Source organism: Micromys minutus (genome assembly GCF_963924665.1).
Source record: "Micromys minutus genome assembly, chromosome: 10".
In the NCBI taxonomy this organism is placed as follows: Eukaryota; Metazoa; Chordata; class Mammalia; order Rodentia; family Muridae; genus Micromys; species Micromys minutus.
Window position 1 is genome coordinate 14,015,518 of NC_137979.1, and position 18,300 is coordinate 14,033,817.

At 38.4% G+C, this 18,300-nt stretch overlaps 1 protein-coding gene across 3 annotated transcripts in view; it reads right to left on the reverse strand.

Moving 5' to 3' along the window:
* ULK2 (unc-51 like autophagy activating kinase 2) overlaps positions 1–18,300 on the reverse strand; it is a 73,047-nt gene that overhangs the window by 31,112 nt on the left and 23,635 nt on the right. For 2 of the 3 annotated variants that reach the window (XR_013975209.1, XM_080924306.1), the window contains exons 10-15: positions 17,601–17,683; positions 16,294–16,341; positions 15,060–15,148; positions 10,093–10,261; positions 3,392–3,452; positions 328–465 (exon numbers count right to left, since the gene is read on the reverse strand). Coding sequence is in view for 2 of the 3 variants with exons in the window: in XM_080924306.1 (XP_080780432.1) it covers positions 328–465; positions 3,392–3,452; positions 10,093–10,261; positions 15,060–15,148; positions 16,294–16,341; positions 17,601–17,683 (588 nt within the window). In the remaining variant the exon portion in view is untranslated. The remainder of the gene's footprint in view (positions 1–327; positions 466–3,391; positions 3,453–10,092; positions 10,262–15,059; positions 15,149–16,293; positions 16,342–17,600; positions 17,684–18,300) is intronic. The other variant, XM_080924307.1, reaches the window with a different exon arrangement.

Below are 18,300 nucleotides of genomic sequence, written 5' to 3' on the forward strand. Positions count from 1 at the left end.
TAAATCTTAAAAAAACAAAAACCAAAAACCAGTTCCTCTATACCAACAGGGAAAGTTAACCATTTGATGACATGGTTTCAACTCCTCACATTCTGCCAGTCAGTACTATACACGTACCCCAGAGTGTACAGTGCTTGCAATCAAATGCAGGGCTGTGTGCCTGGTAGGCAAGCATAGATAACTGAGTTACACCTACAGCCCAAGTTCTTCCTCAGCAACTGTATTTTTAGACAACACGTGTATGTGATATTAATCACAATCTTTTGACCATCAATAACAGCAACAGAGCCTATTAGACAAATAAGGAGAAGGATGACTCTGGCTTACCTTGGAGAACTATGTGGATTTGTGCCGGAGCTGGCAGTGGATGTAAGATTCTGTTCTATGCGCTGATAATTTCTTACTTGAGTAGGGACTGGAATTGGGGCTGTTTCACTGTGAGGTGACACAGTAGGTTGACACTGCCTGCCACCATAATTTAAGAAAGAAAGAGTAAGTAGTCAGACTAATTTTCAGTTGATTTGCTAGTGATATTTAGACAAAATTCTAGAAAGGTAAATTATCACATTTAAATATGAATAAGAAATAGTTCTGTTAAAAAAAACAACATCTATCAAGAACTCTCCTGGCTGTCATATACACACTGAGGACTAAAAACTGTACTGAAGCCAGCCAGGTGCTACCTGCCTTTGATCCCCAGCACCAGGAGGCAGGGGCAGTTAAATCTCAGTCCCAGGTAGGAACAGGAACAGAGAAAAATAAACTGCACTGGCTGGTTTTGTGTCAACTTGACACAAGCTGGAGTTATCACAGAGAAAGGAGCCTCAGTTGAGGAAATGCCTCCATGAGATCCAGCTGTAAGGCATTTTCTCAACTAGTGATCAAGGGGGGAGGGCCCAGCCCATTGTGGGTGGTGCCATCCCTGGCCTGGTAGACCTGGGTTCTATAAGAAAGCAAGTGAGCAAGCCAGTAACATTCCTCCATGGCCTCTGCATCAGCTCCTGCTTCCTGACCTGCTTGAGTTCCAGTCCTGACTTCCTCTGGTGATGAACATCGATATGGAAGTGTAAGATAAACCCTTTCTTTCCTCCCCAACTTGCTTCTTGGTCATGATGTTTGTGCAGGAATAGAGACCCTGACTAAGACATAAACCCTGTCTTAAAACACACACACACACACACAAATGGGGGTGGGGGGGAGAAGGAAGAGAAGGAGGAGAAGCAGTGGAAGAGGAGAAGAAGGAAGAAGAAATGTATCAATAATCTAAAAAAAAAGTTCCTCTACACCAAGAGGAAAAGCAGATAACTGGAATGTTTACAAAAGTCATAAATAAAGTAAGCATTCCCAAGGAACTCTCACAACTTGCAACTTGAGAATATATTATGCAACTCACAAGCACACAGTTGGTAGAAAGCCTACATTTAAGAATAAGGTGAATTAATCTCTGCAACCAACTGTTTGCTGCTCACTGCTTTGGTCTGGAAACTGAAGCTCCAGCAAAACTCTTGACAACTGTACCCAGCATCAGCACTGAGGAGTGTGGACAGTGGGAGGGCAAGTGTTCTGTCCGTACAGATCTCAGTGCTGTGTTTACTTCCCACACTCAACACAGGGAGAGATGGCACCTACTAAGGATGATCTGGGGAGTTTGGGGGCAGGGATGGGTGCCCCTTATGAACTACCCCCACTGTTTACCACACTTCTAATAATTTAAGGTTAGTGTATTAAGAAAGCTTTTATAGCTGGCAGTGATAATGCAGCTTTAAACCCAGCACTTGGGAGGCAGGAGGCAAGCAGATTGCTGAATTTGAGGCCACCCTGGAAACCCTGTCTAGAAAAACCAAAAAAAAAAAAAAAAAAAAAGAAAGAAAGAAAGAAAGAAATCAAGCAAGCAAGCAGGCTAACTAGATTTTTATATTTCCTGCATACATTCAAATTTTGCTCAAATACTCTTCATTACTGAATAACACATGCACAAACACAAATAAATAACTTAAAAAATTAAATGTTTAGCAAAGACTTCATATTTTTAGTTTTTAATGTTGGCACACACCTCTAATCCTAGCACTAGGAGACAGATGTGGGAGAATCTATGTGAGTTTGAGGCCAGTCTGGTCTACAAATCAAGTTCCAAGGCAGCCAGAGCTGCCCAGAGAGACACTGCCTCAAAAAAAAAAAAAAAAAAAAAAAAAAAAAAAAAAAAAAGGGAGAGTCTATAAAGGTATAGGTAAACAGGTGGACAAATATACAATTCTGCATTACTATACTAGATTTATAAGTCAAGCATTAATTGATATGCAGAATCTAGTTGACAAAAGCACACAATTTATAAAACCAATGTCAATGGGCATACAATATTTATATATATACATATATATATATATATATATAAAACTATATCCTCCCAGAAAGTGGGGGAAACTAGGTTGCAAAGTCCATCACTCGACTGAGTGCCAGGGATAACCAAGCTGCAGAACAATGAGAATATATTTAGCCCTGTCACTCTAAGCTTCAAAGTACTTAAGAGGATCAATTTTATGCATTTGTTATTATAATGAAAATTTGTTTTTATGGGCTTAGTGACATAGGCCTGTAATCCTAGCTACTTAGGAAGCTGAGGCAAGATTTCCAGTGTAAGGTTTGCCTTGGCAATGGACTGAGTTCAAAGCTAGCCTGTCTTTAAAATAAAAACAAAAAAAAGTGAGTTGGGAATATAGCTTTGTGCCTGTCCTTGCAGAGCTCTAGATTTATTCTCTAGTACTGCAAATACAGCATAAACTTATAAAGTATTGTTTTTTTTCTTTTAAGAAAGAAATTGTGAGCTTTTCCTGGTAGTGCAAGCCTGCTCAAGAGACTAAGAGAGGAGAACTACAAGTTCAAAGTCAGCTTGGGTTTCCAAGTGCAAGAGTGCAAGGCCAGCCTAGGTAACTTAGCAGAATGCTATCTCAAAATAAAAAAAAACAAACTGTAATGGTCTATGCATACAGCTCAGTAGAAGTGCTTATGTATTATGTCTGAGGTTCTAGGCACTCAAATCAAATCAATAACAAGCCAAAAAACAAAAAGCCCCCCAAATAATATGTATGCATGTTATAAACATGAATGTATATATGTGTAAATTGTGAAACAAAAATCAAGAAAGAATAAATGCTTAATAAAGCCCCCCAAATAACAAAATATCAAAAATCTTTTAAAAATTCAACTTAGAACTTCTAATTATCCTGCCTCCCTCCAATCTTCTAGGTGGCTAAGGTTACAATGCTGTACCACAGAACTCACTTCTGTGGCACTGCGGTGGAACCTAGAGCTCGTGCAGCTAGAACGCATTCTGCCAGCTGGACACATCCCCAGCCCCAAGATGAAACTCTCGAGGTAAAATATGGAAACATACCCTCCACACATAAAGAATTCATGTGAAGCACGTCTGGCAGCCGTCCCCACTGGCATATCATCTGAGGAGAAAGAACAATCACATTATATCACATGCTTCAGAAAATGGAAATCTCTTCTAACAGGATGGTTTAGAAAGAATATGAATACAACAAGAGGGAGAGTTGTTTGCTTTGGTTTCCTGAGACAAAGTCTTTCTACATCTGACTATCCTGGAAGTCACTATGTAGACTAGGCTGGCCTCAAACTCATAAATATTTTCAGGCCTATGTCTCGAAATTGCTAGGGTTAAAAATGTTATTTACGTGTCTAATTCTTATGCTTCAATTTCTACAATAAACAAGTGAACACAGAAACTGCACCTGGATAGAAATAGGCTGCAATGTTTGACCTGCCCATTCCTTCCAAGCAAACCTACAACCTTGTCTGTTTGTAAATAGAATCTCACTCTGTAGACCAAGTTGGCTTCAATTTACAGAGATCCACCCGCCTTTGCCTCCCAACTGCTGGGATTAAAGGAGTGTACCACCACAGCCGGCTGCCTGGTCTCATCTTTCTTCTTTAGGGTTTTAGACAAATCCACCACTCAGTCATAGGAACTTATTTCTCTTGGCTGAATCTGAACTGCAGGCCTGGGGAAAACCCTCTTGTCTGGGTGTTTGTAGGCAGTGCTTGGGCATTGCCTTGCACAGCCCATAATTGTTCTTTGAGTTAAAGTTCCATAAGTGTTCCTATGTTTATATATTTCTGCACTATTTACTATGTATAAAAATTATGATTTTATCAGGTTCCTTGCTATAGATTACTGAGAAGTGTTGGTACTATTGTCAATATAATTTTGCCCATTATTCTGTGATTTCCTTTCCTTTCCCAGGCTTGTATAATTAATTGTATGTGTTCACATGTGTGTATGTGATAATTTTGTGTCATGTGTGTAGTTTTGTTTCTTGTTGAGATATGTCTCACTATGTTACCCAGACTTGAAAGTCATTAATTCAAGGATCCTTCCCAAATCATGATCGGTCGCACCTTTCCTCCCAGCTGTACTTGGGACTTCAGGTCTACTACACCTTGCTGAGCTTGCATTTGCAGTTTTAGTTTTCTGAGACAGATTCTCTCAATGGCTTTGTGACTTTACCACACAATTTGCACAAAACATATCAATTGGTTATAAAACAGTGTCTGTTAGATTTTGAATAGCTTGTTGACTGAGACATTGTTCTTCTGACTACAGCAGCAGAGACCACAGGCACTCTTCATCTCTTCCATCTCTGTATACAGCAGCTGCACACAATTCAGAACTCAGGGGTCTTGTTATTGTTATACTCCCTACACCAGTTATCCTATGTCATTCTATATTATGTTAAATAACAGCTGACCAGATACTATATTTTAAAAATAAACCACTCTGATAAGCTACGCTCAAAATGAAAAGAGAGTTACAGGAACTCCTAGGAATGACCCTGAAACCAAGGGCTGCATTTATTTGGCACACCCAGGTCTTGCTCTTACAAACATATGTCCCACATGTTGAAGAGCCTGGTGTGCTAGTTCAGACAGTGGTGAGAGGACAAAGGAAACTAAATTAAAGCAATGGTCAAAGAACAGTGGAGAAGGACAGAGTCTACTTTAAAGATGCAATAAACTGGGCTGAAAATAAAGAAAATAAAGGAACTGGAAGAAGAGGCAGGGATGTACACTTGAGGCTAAACAGACATGTTGCTCAGCGAGTAAGAGCATCCACTGCTCTTCCACAGAACACAAGCTTGGCTCCCACACCCATGCCAGGTGGCACATGATGCTCTGCTATACCAGCTCCAGGGGATCCCAGACTCTGGCCAGACCTTCTCAGGCACGTTCATGTACACAACCTTTTCCCACCTACATATACAAATAACTAAAAATGAAATCTAAAAAAATATGCTTTGCCTTTTAAAGTTTTGAGTTTAAACTATATGTAATTATAAAATTAAATTAAATTAAATTAAAAGAAATAAGAAATAATCCCTAGAAACCCAAAGTAATATGAAACAAGGAACTTAGTTACATATCAACTTGGTAACTTAATCACAGACTGGAAATTATTTCCATTAATTTATGCCTTTATATCCCTAAAGACAAAATGAAAACAAAAACAAAACAAAAAACTCCAAAAAAGATCTCCAATAGCTTTCAGTAATTACATTTGTGTCCTATTTGTACTGTGCTATGGGCCCACATAGTATTCTGCAACTCCACAGAGAAAAGGAGAAAGAAAGAACCTGAACTTACACAGGCACAAAGAAGAGAAAAGCACAGAAATACACAAGCTAGGGCAGGTCACTCCGGAAGGCAGGACAATCCTCTTGAGAATCTGCCTCAAAGAAGGAAAAATGAACAAGAAAGAAACAAAGGAAGGGAGGAAGGTAAGAAAATAAAAAAACTCTACAGAAAAGAAACTCTGGAAGCTGATGGGTAAGATTAGGTTCTTTCTCATCTACTTGATCCAAGGAGATAGAATGATGATAAACTCAGAAAAAATCACTTTACATCACAGAACCCTAAAAGGCTTCAAATAACCAGCAATACCAGATACCTATACCTCTTAAAGTAAGGCTAACGACAGGTTATCTCAAAGTCTGTTTTAAAAAGACTCGGGCTGGCAGGTTGGCTCAGCAGGACCTGAGTTCAATCCCCAGGATCCACATGGGAGAAGGAGAGAACTGACTTCTGCAAGATGTCCTCTGACCCTCACAAGCACATGTGCATACTTAAATAAATACAATAAGATATGCCTTTCATCTAGCACTTGGAAAGCAAAGGCAGATTTCTGAGCTTGAGACCAGCCTGGTCTACAGAGCTAATTCCAGGACAGATAGAGATAAACAAAGAAACCCTGTCTTAAAAAAACAAAGAAACAAACAAAATTTACTAGTTAGAACACAGTAAATAACAGCATAGTATACTGAGAATTTCTGATAAATGAGTAGACTATGTCATGATGTTGCTATAACAAGATGGTTATGTTTCATTATGGTAGCCACTTTACTAGGCACACCTACCATACAAAATATTCTATACCTTAAATATAACCGTACAAGCTGGGCATGGTGGTACACACCTTTAGTCCCAGCACTTGGGAAGCAGAGGCAGGAAGATCTCTGTGAGTTCAAGGTCAGCCTGGTCTACAAAGCAAGTCAAAGACAGCTAGTGCTGGTTACAATGAGAAACCCTGTCTCAGAAAAGCCAAAACCTGACCAACCAAACTAACTGTATATATGCAGAGAATTCATTTTAAAACATATGGAGGAAATGCAGATGAAGCCATCTCCATCTTACTGTAGGCAACAGCAATATCCAACTACAACTAAAGCTGAAGACTGGACATTTATACTAGAGACAGAGTTAAACTGATATCTACACTATAAAATTCACAAAGAATTAAAAAGAAGAGTACTGTAGCAAAAATAATTGACCAAGTTATTAAGTGAAATTGTATACTAACTCTTGAAACTATAGTCATTTATGATACATTAAATTTTATCAGAATTAGTGTTTACACAGAAGACCATGTCAGAGTAGCCCTTCACAAAGGAAACAGTCCAATGAAATGCCACAGCCATATATACCTCCCAGTAGACACTCAACTAAGACAGCTTTCTTCCTTTGTTTGTGTTATACACACACACACACACACACACACACACACACACACACACACACTTTTTGTTGAGACAGTGTGTCTCACTATGTAGCTCTGGCTGACCTGGATCTCACTATATATACCAGACTGCCCTTGAACTCAGAGATTCACCTGCTTTCGCTTCCAAAGCACTGGGACTAAAGGTGTGCCTCACAGTATGCCTGGCTAAAAGACAGCTTTCAAACTGCCCATGGTGGCATACAATCCCAGCACTTGGGAGACAAAGGCAGGCAGAGCTCTGAGTTTGAGGCCAGCCATGTCTACAAATCAGCTCCAAGATTAGTTAGGGCTACACAGATTAACTCTGTCTAGAAGAATAAAACAAAATAAAATCTTAACTGGCTTTATTTTCTACTGTAGAATTAGCCAATGCTTTGATCTCTAAAGCAGAGTTATATAGTTCCATGGTGAGGTTGGTTTTACAGTTAAAAGAGGCTGAAGAAGGGAAAACAAAACAAGGAGATAATTGGCTGTCTAAAAGCTCCATGCCATGTGAAGTCTGGATGGGGTGGTAGAGCTCAGAAAGTGATAACTAATTCCTCAGCACTAGGTTACTTCCTATAATTCTTTCTGTAGAAAGATTAAGGTAAAGAGACCTTCATTATGGCACTAATGGAAACCGGACTGCTTGAGAAGTTCAGCTGTTATCTTTCTGTACTTAGTTTACTTCTAACTTTGTGAAAGATCAGATTCAGATTGATGCTGTCAAACTTCAGCATGAATAACTTCACTGTTCACTGAGCCTTAGTCACAGATTCCTGTCAGAATCTTCTATAATATTTAGCATTTTTCTGCTGAGTTTATTTATTTGTCAGAGTTTAAACTATACAAGTTTTTATTTCATGGTGCAATCCTTTGTTTTGCTGTATACGCATGATTAAGAGGATTTGTGGGGCAGTTGAGAGCACTGGTTACTACGGCAGAGGCCCCGATTATGTCCCTGCATCCACATAGCTCACAACTATCCTTTCCTCCAGTTCCAGGTAATCTAGTGCTCTTTTCTTCCTCCTGTGAGTGCCAAGCATACATACAAATACATGCAGACAGAACATTCACACACATGAGAAAAGAATCATTTAAAAAAATAATAGTGAATGTAAAGTGTTTGAAAGGAATTGAAGGCTGTGTCTTCATGTCAGCTTATGCCAATTACGATTCTGAAACTGGGTCTGCTGCTAATACCGATGGCCTGAGTCTGATCCTGAGGGCCCATAAGATAGAAGAAGGACCATGAAAATTATTATTAATTTAAACTCTAGGAATGTAGGCACACACACCAAATAAATAATATCACCAGATCCTTCCATCTTCATTTTGTCTACAAAACAACTGCAGGTAAAGTTAGATATAAAAAATAAAAATTGAGAAGAAGATGTCATTATACCATTGGCAGCACAACAGAGATCACAGGCACAATTCCTGACACTGATATTTCAGAGACAAATTCTGCACTTACATTTTATAAGGTACCTGGTTTGAAGAAACCTATAATATATCAGATACCTAAAGTACATTTTAAATACTGAAAATGCAGAAATGATCTAGTGTGACGCAGTAGGAAAATGGGCAAACTGGGCTTTAGCTGTACTGTGAAACTGAAGCACTAAAATGAACTAGTCATAGCCAGGTAGTAGTGGCACAGGCCTTCAATCCCAGTACAAGGAAGCCAGACAGAGGCAGGGATCTCTGTGAGTTGGAGGCCATCCTGGTCTACAGAGGGAGTTCCAAGACAGCTAGGACCACATAGAGAAATACTGTCTTGAAAAACCAAACAACAGAACAAAACAAAACCAAAGAAGAACTAGTCTATTATTGGACATGCATCCAGGTCCACAACAAAAATAGGAACAAAAAAACTATTGAAATAAACATTCTGTAACATTTACTTCAACAGAGAGAAGGCAAAAATACCATGTTTTTTATGAATCCAGGTATAGACTGAGGAATCAAAATATTCACAGGGAGAAGACAGATCCAAAGGACTAAAAGGAGACAAGGGACTTTATATGAACTTGTAGTTTCCTATCTTTAGAAAAGTAGTTTAAAATAAATACAGAAAAATACTGATGCATGCATGCCATGGGGGCGAATTGAGTTTCTGCTGTAATATTTTGTTTGAAATATTTCATAACTTTCAAAGTTTTATTACTTCTAATAATGAGATAAAACCATGTCTTACAGGGTGATATTTAAAGGAAATTCCCTAGTTTTTTACAGCACTGATTCTAAAGTGCACATATACCTGCTGTGCTGTTTTTCTTTTCCTTTCAGTTGTTCAGCTGAGAACTAAGTATGATTTAGGAGATGGTCCTAGTAAACTAGGTGGGGAGACGGGCAACTGAGTAGACCTGGTGTCAATCTGTCCTGCACACAAACAAACAGGACCAAAGCTCTAGCTCCCCTGAACCAAATTCCTTCACAACCACAGCAAGCTTGTTTCCCTTGTCAACTGTTCTGCCTCGCTCCTCTTTCTAGGGGTTTTCTGGTGCTCACCATCACTCTACATAGCCCTGGCTAAATTTACCTCACCCGGATTCCCTCCCTAACTTCCTTCCTACAGATCTAAAAGTAAGTATGTGGTGCATACCCATAACAGTCCCAGGACTTGAGGGGCTGACACAGAAAAAGTGCAAGTCTGATGTCAGCATGGGGAGAATCCTTTCAGACCAAACTAAAAAGACCCCCAATTCCTATTTTTTTTCTTTAATGGATTCTTCTTTTACATCATTTCATGACAGATACTTGCTTATTCTGCTGCTTTTCTGTTTCTTTCTATTTAGATGTGAACATATGTTAGATTATTTCTTTAAACATTTTCATTACCTTCAGAATTCAAATATACTACGCTATAAAGAAATCACTAAACATATTTTAGAAAAGTAGGTATATAATTCTGAGAATTCAAAACAACTAAACAAATGCTCATTTGAAAAGATGCCCTGCACAACAAGTTGTAACATTTGAGGTTTAGATTTAGTAAATTAAAAATTATAATGTGTACAAGTAGAAAAGATTCTCACATGAGTGGTCTGACGAGATGTGTGGAACCAAAACAAAGTCATCCGTGTCACAAGAAGAGTTCTTGCTACTATTACTGGCAGAATCTTTGGACACCTGTAGATAGTTGGGAGGACCCAATGGTGGGGAGGATAAGTTTTCTTCCTGAATATGCTGCATATCTGGAAGGGACTAAAATTAACAACATAAAATTAAAACTGTCCTAATAATCAAATGCAAGTCAGAATAGCCTAAAGAATATGTCTTTTATAAAAGTGGGAATAACCTCCATCTAAGGTTTCACACACACACACACACACACACACACACACACATAAACACACAATCTTTTCTGAAGACCTTTCTTTTAGAAAAGCAGTTTACAATGTTTGCAGAAAGACTTATGAAACACTTCCAGAACGATTCTTAAAAGTGTAGTATTTATTACATGTACATATCTACCTCACCTGAAACTTTGGAGAAGGTAAACTTTTGTTCACTGCAACCTCCCCAATCCCAGCTCATGGTCTCGCAAAGCAACATTAAGTAACTATTTACTTAATGACTAAATATATAATGTCTAGTGACTTTAATCCCATACTGTGCATTAAAAGTTCTAGACATACTGAAGAAAATATTGCACACAGAAAAGCAGAAACAATGTTATGTACAAGAACAGACATATCAATATGGGTAAGTCTGTTAGACTACAAGTTTATGATCACAGAAAGATTTAAACAACCTTACAAGTATGGATGTATTCCTTTTATTTTTGTTATTAAAGAAAGAGGTGGTTTGTGTGAGAGATGACAAGAAAGGAGAGAAGTATACAATTACATTTAAACAATTGTGGCATAAGCTGCTATGTATCTTTTTGCATTTGGCAAACTCATGGACTCTGGTGATAACTCTCCTGCAATGCCTTGATTATAAGATGGTTCTAAACAACCAATTTTATAAGTTGTGTTAAGTCTCTATAATCCTATTTAATATTGGTATTTAAGAAAAGGAAAACAAACAAACAAAAAGAGCTGTACATCATGTTCTTTAAATCCAGGCCTTTAAACCCCAAATTCATTTTCCCCCAAGTCTTCAAACATCACTTAAAATAAAATAAGTCTCAGAAGCACTTTGCCACATCTACTTATATGTGTATGTATGTGTGTGCGCATTTGGGCATGTGTGAAGGTGTTCGCAGTGCACATGTATCAAGAGATCAAAGGTCAATCTCTGATGTTGTTCACCATCAGCTGTCCTGGAACTATGTAGACAAAAGACTCATCTGCCTCTGCCTCTAACTCTCAAGTACTGAAATTAAAGACAAGGTCCTGATCTTGCTCTTTAAAAATTTATTTGATTTATGTGTATGTGTGTTTATGTGTGCATAGTGTGTGCATGTGGGTCCCTGCAGAGTCCAGAAGAGGGTGTAATATCCTCTGGGGTTAAGAGTTACAGGCAGCTGTAGTAAGCTACCAAAGCATGGGTGCTGGCAATCTAATTCAGATCTTCTGGTAGAGCAGCAAGTGCTCTTAACTCTGAACCATCTGTCTAGCTCTCTCACCTTGTTTTTCTTGCTGGAACCTGTAGCAAACAGTCCCATGTCTTTTTGCATGTCTCACATACATAATGAAAAGTCCCCTTGCCACCCTTTGGAACATTCTGAAGGTAATGAAGTGAAGAGAAATGAAGGACTAACATTGCAAGAATTAACTAATCTGCTCAGCTCCAATTCTAGCTGTATTCTGAATTCCATTTCACAACTAGATAAACGAAAAAAATAAAAGCTCAAAGGGTTAGGATTCCCCAATATTACACAATTAAAGGTTAATGAAACTGAGATGTGACCCAAGAGCCTTGCTCTGTGATTTATTGCCAGTGACACAGTTCTAATTTCTTTCCCTGCTATTCAAAAAGGCACCTGAATCCATAAACACCTTGCCTTCCTTTATTGTCTTGTTCAAAGTGATTCTTCTCTTGCATCCAAAGCTGTTCTATATTCCATTTCCTAGATCCTCATGGCACAGACCAGGTCCCGACATTTTACTCTTTTTATATTCTGGCTTTTACATAAACATGTTTCTTTCTTTTTTCTCTTTTCCTATCTCAAGTCTCTAATTACGAATTCTTCTTCTTTTTTTCTTTTTTCTCTAGACAGGTCTCACTGTGTAGCTCTGTCCTGAAACTCACTATGTAGACCAGGCTGACCTTGAACTCACAGAGATCAGCTTGCCTCTTCTCCCAAGTTATGTGACCAAAGTGTTACACTACTATGTCCACTTTTTTGGGTTTTTTTTTTTTTTTTAAAACCACCTCTTCTTTATTTTTAATTTTGTTTTTTTCATGGGGGACAGAACTGAGGGCCTCGTGCATGTATGCTCAGCCCTATATATTGGGCAGCAGCCAGCCCTCCTCACCTTCAATGTTTCCAAATCATCAATCTTCACTTACTCAAATCACCTTACACAATCTGAACTTGGGAAGTAAGAAAGGCAACAGGAGGGCAAGATCACATCTGTGAAAAGTTACACGATGTAACAACACAAAACTGTTTTGAAAAGCTCCATTAAAGGGACAACTGAATGAGAGTATCTTAGATGTCCTGTTCCAGTAGGTTTTTCAGGCATGAACATAAAGAGTGAATAGGTAAAGGAAGTTTATGAAAAGGGTTAAGGAAGCTGCTGAGGCCCAGATTCCCTACATGGAGGTAGTGGCTGTGAATGAAGCCTTTAAGGTGAAATTCTAATGACATCTGAGATGAAGCCCAGATGACACCACCATGAACACTAGATGAAGAGATGGAAGTGTAGGTCTGACATTTGTCCTGACAGTTCCAGCCTCACTTTAGCCCCCACTTCCTCCATACATACCTTCATGTTTCTCCTTTCTGAAAGGGAATGTTTACCCTGGCCATTATAAGTTGGAAGCACTAAAGTTTTTGTTTTTTTCATTTCAAAGGGGCTTACCTTGAGTCTTAAAGACTTTTGACTTTAGAACGGTGTTTTAACATTCAGACTAAGGGAACTTTTAAAGTTGGGTAGAGTACATTTTGCATGGAGAGTTGACCATGAGCCTATAGTAGAATGTTATGGTTTGAATGTAAAATGTCCCCCACTGGCTAATGTTTCAGCACTTGGGCACTACTAGCTCATGGCAATGTCTTGGGAAGTTGTGGAACCTTTTGGAGAAATGGCCTAGCTGACAATGTAGGCCACAGGAGTAGTTTTATATAGGCTATAGCTTGGCACAGGGCCGTCTCTGCTTCCTGAGCTACACAACTGTGAGCAAGTTCTTTCTTGCCACCATATCTTTCCCATCAGGCTGAACTGTACCCCTTCAAACTATGCAAAAATAAACCCTTCCTTCTTCATGGTTCTTTTTCCAGGCATTTTACCATGGCAGCAAGATAAAGAACTAATATGTCTAGGGCTTGGTTCTCCCATTCCAGGTATTCCAGACAGATGCAGGAACATACATTCTTTTAAATTTTATCAAATTTATCAAATTTTCAAATTCACAGAAATGTAATATAAGCCTTATGAACATACCAATTTTTCTATTTGGTTTATATTGCAGGGCTGTGCAAGAAGCGGTGGTTTTTTTTTTAACTTTTTTATTTACTTATTTATTTTTAAATTGTATCTGTATGGATATTTGTCTGTCTGTCTGTCCGTCTGTCTGTATATAATCCCCATGGAGGCCAGAAGACATAAACACTCCCAGAACTGGAGTTACAGAACATGAATTTTGTGTGTGTGGTCATGTATGCATGCAGGTGCACTTGTCTGTGTGTGTGCATTTAGAGGCTACAGGTTGGCTTTAGATTCTTTCCTGTATCATTTATTACCATATTTTGGAATCAGGTTCTCTCTAAACCTAGATCTCACTGTTTTGGTTAGAATGGCTATTCCATGAGCCCTGGGGAATCTGACTGTTTCTGAAACTGGACTGTGCTGGGGTTACAGGCCCAAGTGCCAGCATGCCCAGATTGTAAATGGATGTGGGAGGTCTACGCTGAGGTCCTGATGCTTGCATAGCCAACACTTGTGAACCATCTTTCCAGCCCCCTTTTGATGATTTTAAAACTAAAACTCATTTTTAGCAACAGGCTTTGTTCCACATCTATTTTAGCTTTGGCTATTAGACTTCTCAAGAAAACTAATAACGGTAGTTGTCACTGTTGTGAATGTGCTGAGTGTTAGACAAATAGGGCTTATGCTCAATTATCTTAAAGGAAGCAAGCTGCATTCATTTCACACAGAAATACTAAAGCACCATCCCACTGCCACGTCAATATGGGATACAGGGGCTCTCAAGCTTCCTCTTAAACTTTCAGGTTGTCTCAGCTGGCTATTAACACAGCTGCCTTTCATGGCTCCCTCTTTCTGACAGAAGTCACGAACTCCATGCCTAATGGGATACTATGTGAAGTACAACAGCTGACACAAGAGCTCCCACGGTGCCTCCAAATGTAAAATGTCTCAAGACCAGAAGGCTGTAATACACTTAGTAGGGCTGGTGTAACAGAGAAAAGATCTAGGTAAAACAGGACTCAAGGGAAAAGGAATGAACAGAGAATCACAAGCCCTTGAGGATCAAGAAGCAGCTGGAGAGGACAAAGCCATGAAAGAAATAGCGGAAGAACTTCACGGTGAGCCAGTAGCACTCATCCCCACTCCTCAAACTGCATGGAGCGTGAGCCTTCACAGCACACAGTAACTAGCCACTGCTTACCCACCCTAGATCATTAGCTTGCGTGTGTCACTAAATTCCCACATGGCACAGAAGGTGGCAGTAATAATCCCTGTTCAGAAGAAAAGGGTCTAGAGAAATTTACTGAAATTACACAGCTAAGGGAGCAAAGAGCCAAAGTCTGGACTATCTGATCCAACTCTGCTGTCCTTTCTCCTAGACCTCAGCTGCACAGTAAACACACCCACTGGATGAACAAAAGCCCTAACTCTGAAATCATTTTTAACAAAACCCAACTTACTGGTGGAGATGCAAAACGACAAGATGGTGAGCTGCTGCAGGAGCTTCCAGGGCCTGGGCCAGAACACACAGGCACGGGGACTGGGCAAGCTAGGGAAGAAAAACAGTAAAAGAACTGTATCTCTCTATAGTGGGTTGTAAGATCTGTCTAATAGTACAAGCTGCCAAAACAACAATGACCTAGTTTTAACCAAAATTTTTCATTTACCTATTCATTAGTGCTTCCTAGATAGAACAAAAAAAATGAAACAAAATATTTAAGAAGAAAAAAAAAAGAGCTGGGTGGTGGTGGTACATGCTTAATTCCAGCACTCATATAGCAGAAGTAAGTGGATCTCCGAGTTTGAGGTCAGCCTGGTCTACAGAGCAAGTTCTGGGATAGCCAGGGCTACACAGAGAAACACTGTTGGGGTTGGGGGAGGAAAAAAGAAAAGTGACTGGGAAGATGGCTCAGCAGGTAGAGGTCCTAACAGCCAAACCTGACCAACAGTTCGATCCCCCCAACCCATATGGTAAAAGGGGTGAACCTAGTTGTCCTTTAATTTCCCCAAGTGTACATATGCACAGATACATACACACATGTGTGCATTAGCACAGATGTGCATATGCATGAATACACAAACATACACAATAAATAAATAAAATGCAAGAGCAGTTAAGAGGGTTAAGTTTGGCCCAGGGCCTCTATTAGCTGCCTCACAAGCACCTGTAGCTCCAGTTCCAAAGGGTCTAACCTCTTCTTTTGGATTCCTGCACCCATATCTACACACAGACACAAAGACATACTTAAAAATTACAAAGATAAATACTTTTAAATTTTAACTTAAAAAATTAAGTTAACCAGAAATGCAATAGTTGGGCTGGAGAGATGCTTTAGAAAGTAAAGGTGCTTGCCACCACACCTGACGAAATTGAGTTTGATTACCAAAACTCACATGGTAGAAGGAAAGAACTGACTCCTACAAGTTGTCCTCTATGTATACACACACACACACACACAGAGCATAAAAATAATTTAAAAAATTTTAGATAAAAATGCAGCAGTTATTAAACCTTTTTCAATTTGGATATAGAAAGAAAAACTGTTGTTGAACAAATACAATTATAGATATATAGGGAATGCTTAAGAAATTCTTGAGAAACACATTAAAAATTAATTTTGTTTCAAAATATTATTTTCTGTCTTTTAGCTTGTATGCTCTCAGTAAGTAAAAGTATGTAAAAATGGAACTTACATTTTTTAACGGGAACTTGCTCAAGAAAAGGATGACTGAAAAATGCTTCTGTAATGAAACATGAGAACATAATCTTTAAAAAGAAATTCACTAAGGCTGGAGAGATGTCTCAGCCCTTAAAGGCTAAGGCTTACAACTAAGATATTGACTTCTAGGTAAATTAACTAATGAGATCACAAAAGAGGCAAAGAGAAATAGAAATATATTAGAGCAAAAAAAAAAAAAAAGATATAAAACAGTAACTTCAATCCATATGGATATCAGAAATGGTAAAAATATGTTAATATTAAGACTCTATAGATATTTTTCTTCTACAACGTGTCTATAAAAAGATATAAGACTACATAACACAATAATTAATACACTGTGTTGTGTTTAAATAACATAGATATACTGTGTGACAATTAGCACATTGCAGAGGCTACAATGGAATCACAACAGAAATTTTTATATTTGGTGGAATTCAACTGCCATTTATACAAAATAAACATAATAAGATACCATCATAATCCCAAAGCAACCATTAAGAAAATAACTAGTAAATTTTAAGAATTCAAGTAGTAATTAGAAAATGTCATGATTAATAAATATCACCCACTGACTAACATCTATATTTATCCTTAGCCTAGCTCTCTGCTGACATCTGTACTTAGCTGCCTAGTCATTACTGTAAATGTAACATGTCTAACCATGGCTCCTCTTTGGTCCCCACAGTTCTCCCTATCTATAGCTTTCCTATTTCTGTAACTGACAGGCTATCCTTTCAGCAGCTCAGACCAAAGCCCATGGAGTTTACTTTAATCTGTTTCGTAACAAACTATTAGTAAACACTGAAATCTCTACCTTTAGAAAGGTCCAAAACCTCAACTACTTCATTCCTCACTCCTATTACCCCAAATTAAGCTACACTCTAGTCTCAAGTGAGTAAACTCCCAGCTTTTGACTTTCCAATCATATGGTCTGTAGTCAGACTGGAACTTTCTAGAAGCATCAGATTAATTTCCCCTGCTCAACCCTTCTAATGATTCCATTGCATTCTGTTTTCAAGTGGCCTCCTCACTGGGTCTCCAGTACTTGTAAGGTAGAAGCAGGTGGATCTCTATGAGTTGGAGGTCTGATCTACAGAGGGGATTCTAGGAACAGCCAGGGCTACACAGAGAAATGCTACTGACTCATAAAACAAAATTTAACAAAACCAAAAGCAAACAAAAAGACAAAAGCGAAATGGATACATCAAAAGCAATCTATATAATCTTTTCAGCAAATATAACATTAGAAGATATGCAAAGCGTGACATTATTACTTACCAAAGTCCATTCTATCCTTTTGATTTCTCTGAAGCAAACCCAAAAGGAGATTAGCCAAGTAAGGTGATGTTTCTCTGGGAATACTGAAGTAAAAGACAATGTAAGTACTGAGTTCATATGTATTTTTAACTACATTACTTTTGCTTTCATTCTGATAAATAAAAATATCATATACATTTTCACAAATATTCCATCTATAACTAGAAGACCTGATAAAGCTTCATGCCTTCAAGTGAGGGAAAGAAAGGCACTATACTACATTTTAATAGCTGCCCACACAGCAATGAACAGACCTCTGCATGTGCTCAACACTGTTGTTTACAAGGATCTGCTACAATACATAGCCTGAGTTTTAACACAATTTGTATTAACAGCTGGTATAAAATTCTCTCAAGATAAAAAAACCTCCTCTAGTCCTGTCTAGAAATGGGAAAAGCTTAAGTATAAATGCAACTGGCATGGAATAATTTCTAAAAGCCAATATTAATATATAAAAATAACTGAAAAATGAGGAACAAGAATATACATGCCATGAACTACAAACTAGTAAAAGATATTAGGGCAAATAAAAATGAACCAACCTCATTAATGAATAGAAAAATATAAATTAAAAAGTTAATTGGTTTTCTTTCCTTTCTTTTTACACTTTGGCATCAAACAGGAAAAAGAAAGTACATCTGTCTGTCAGTCCAACAATTAT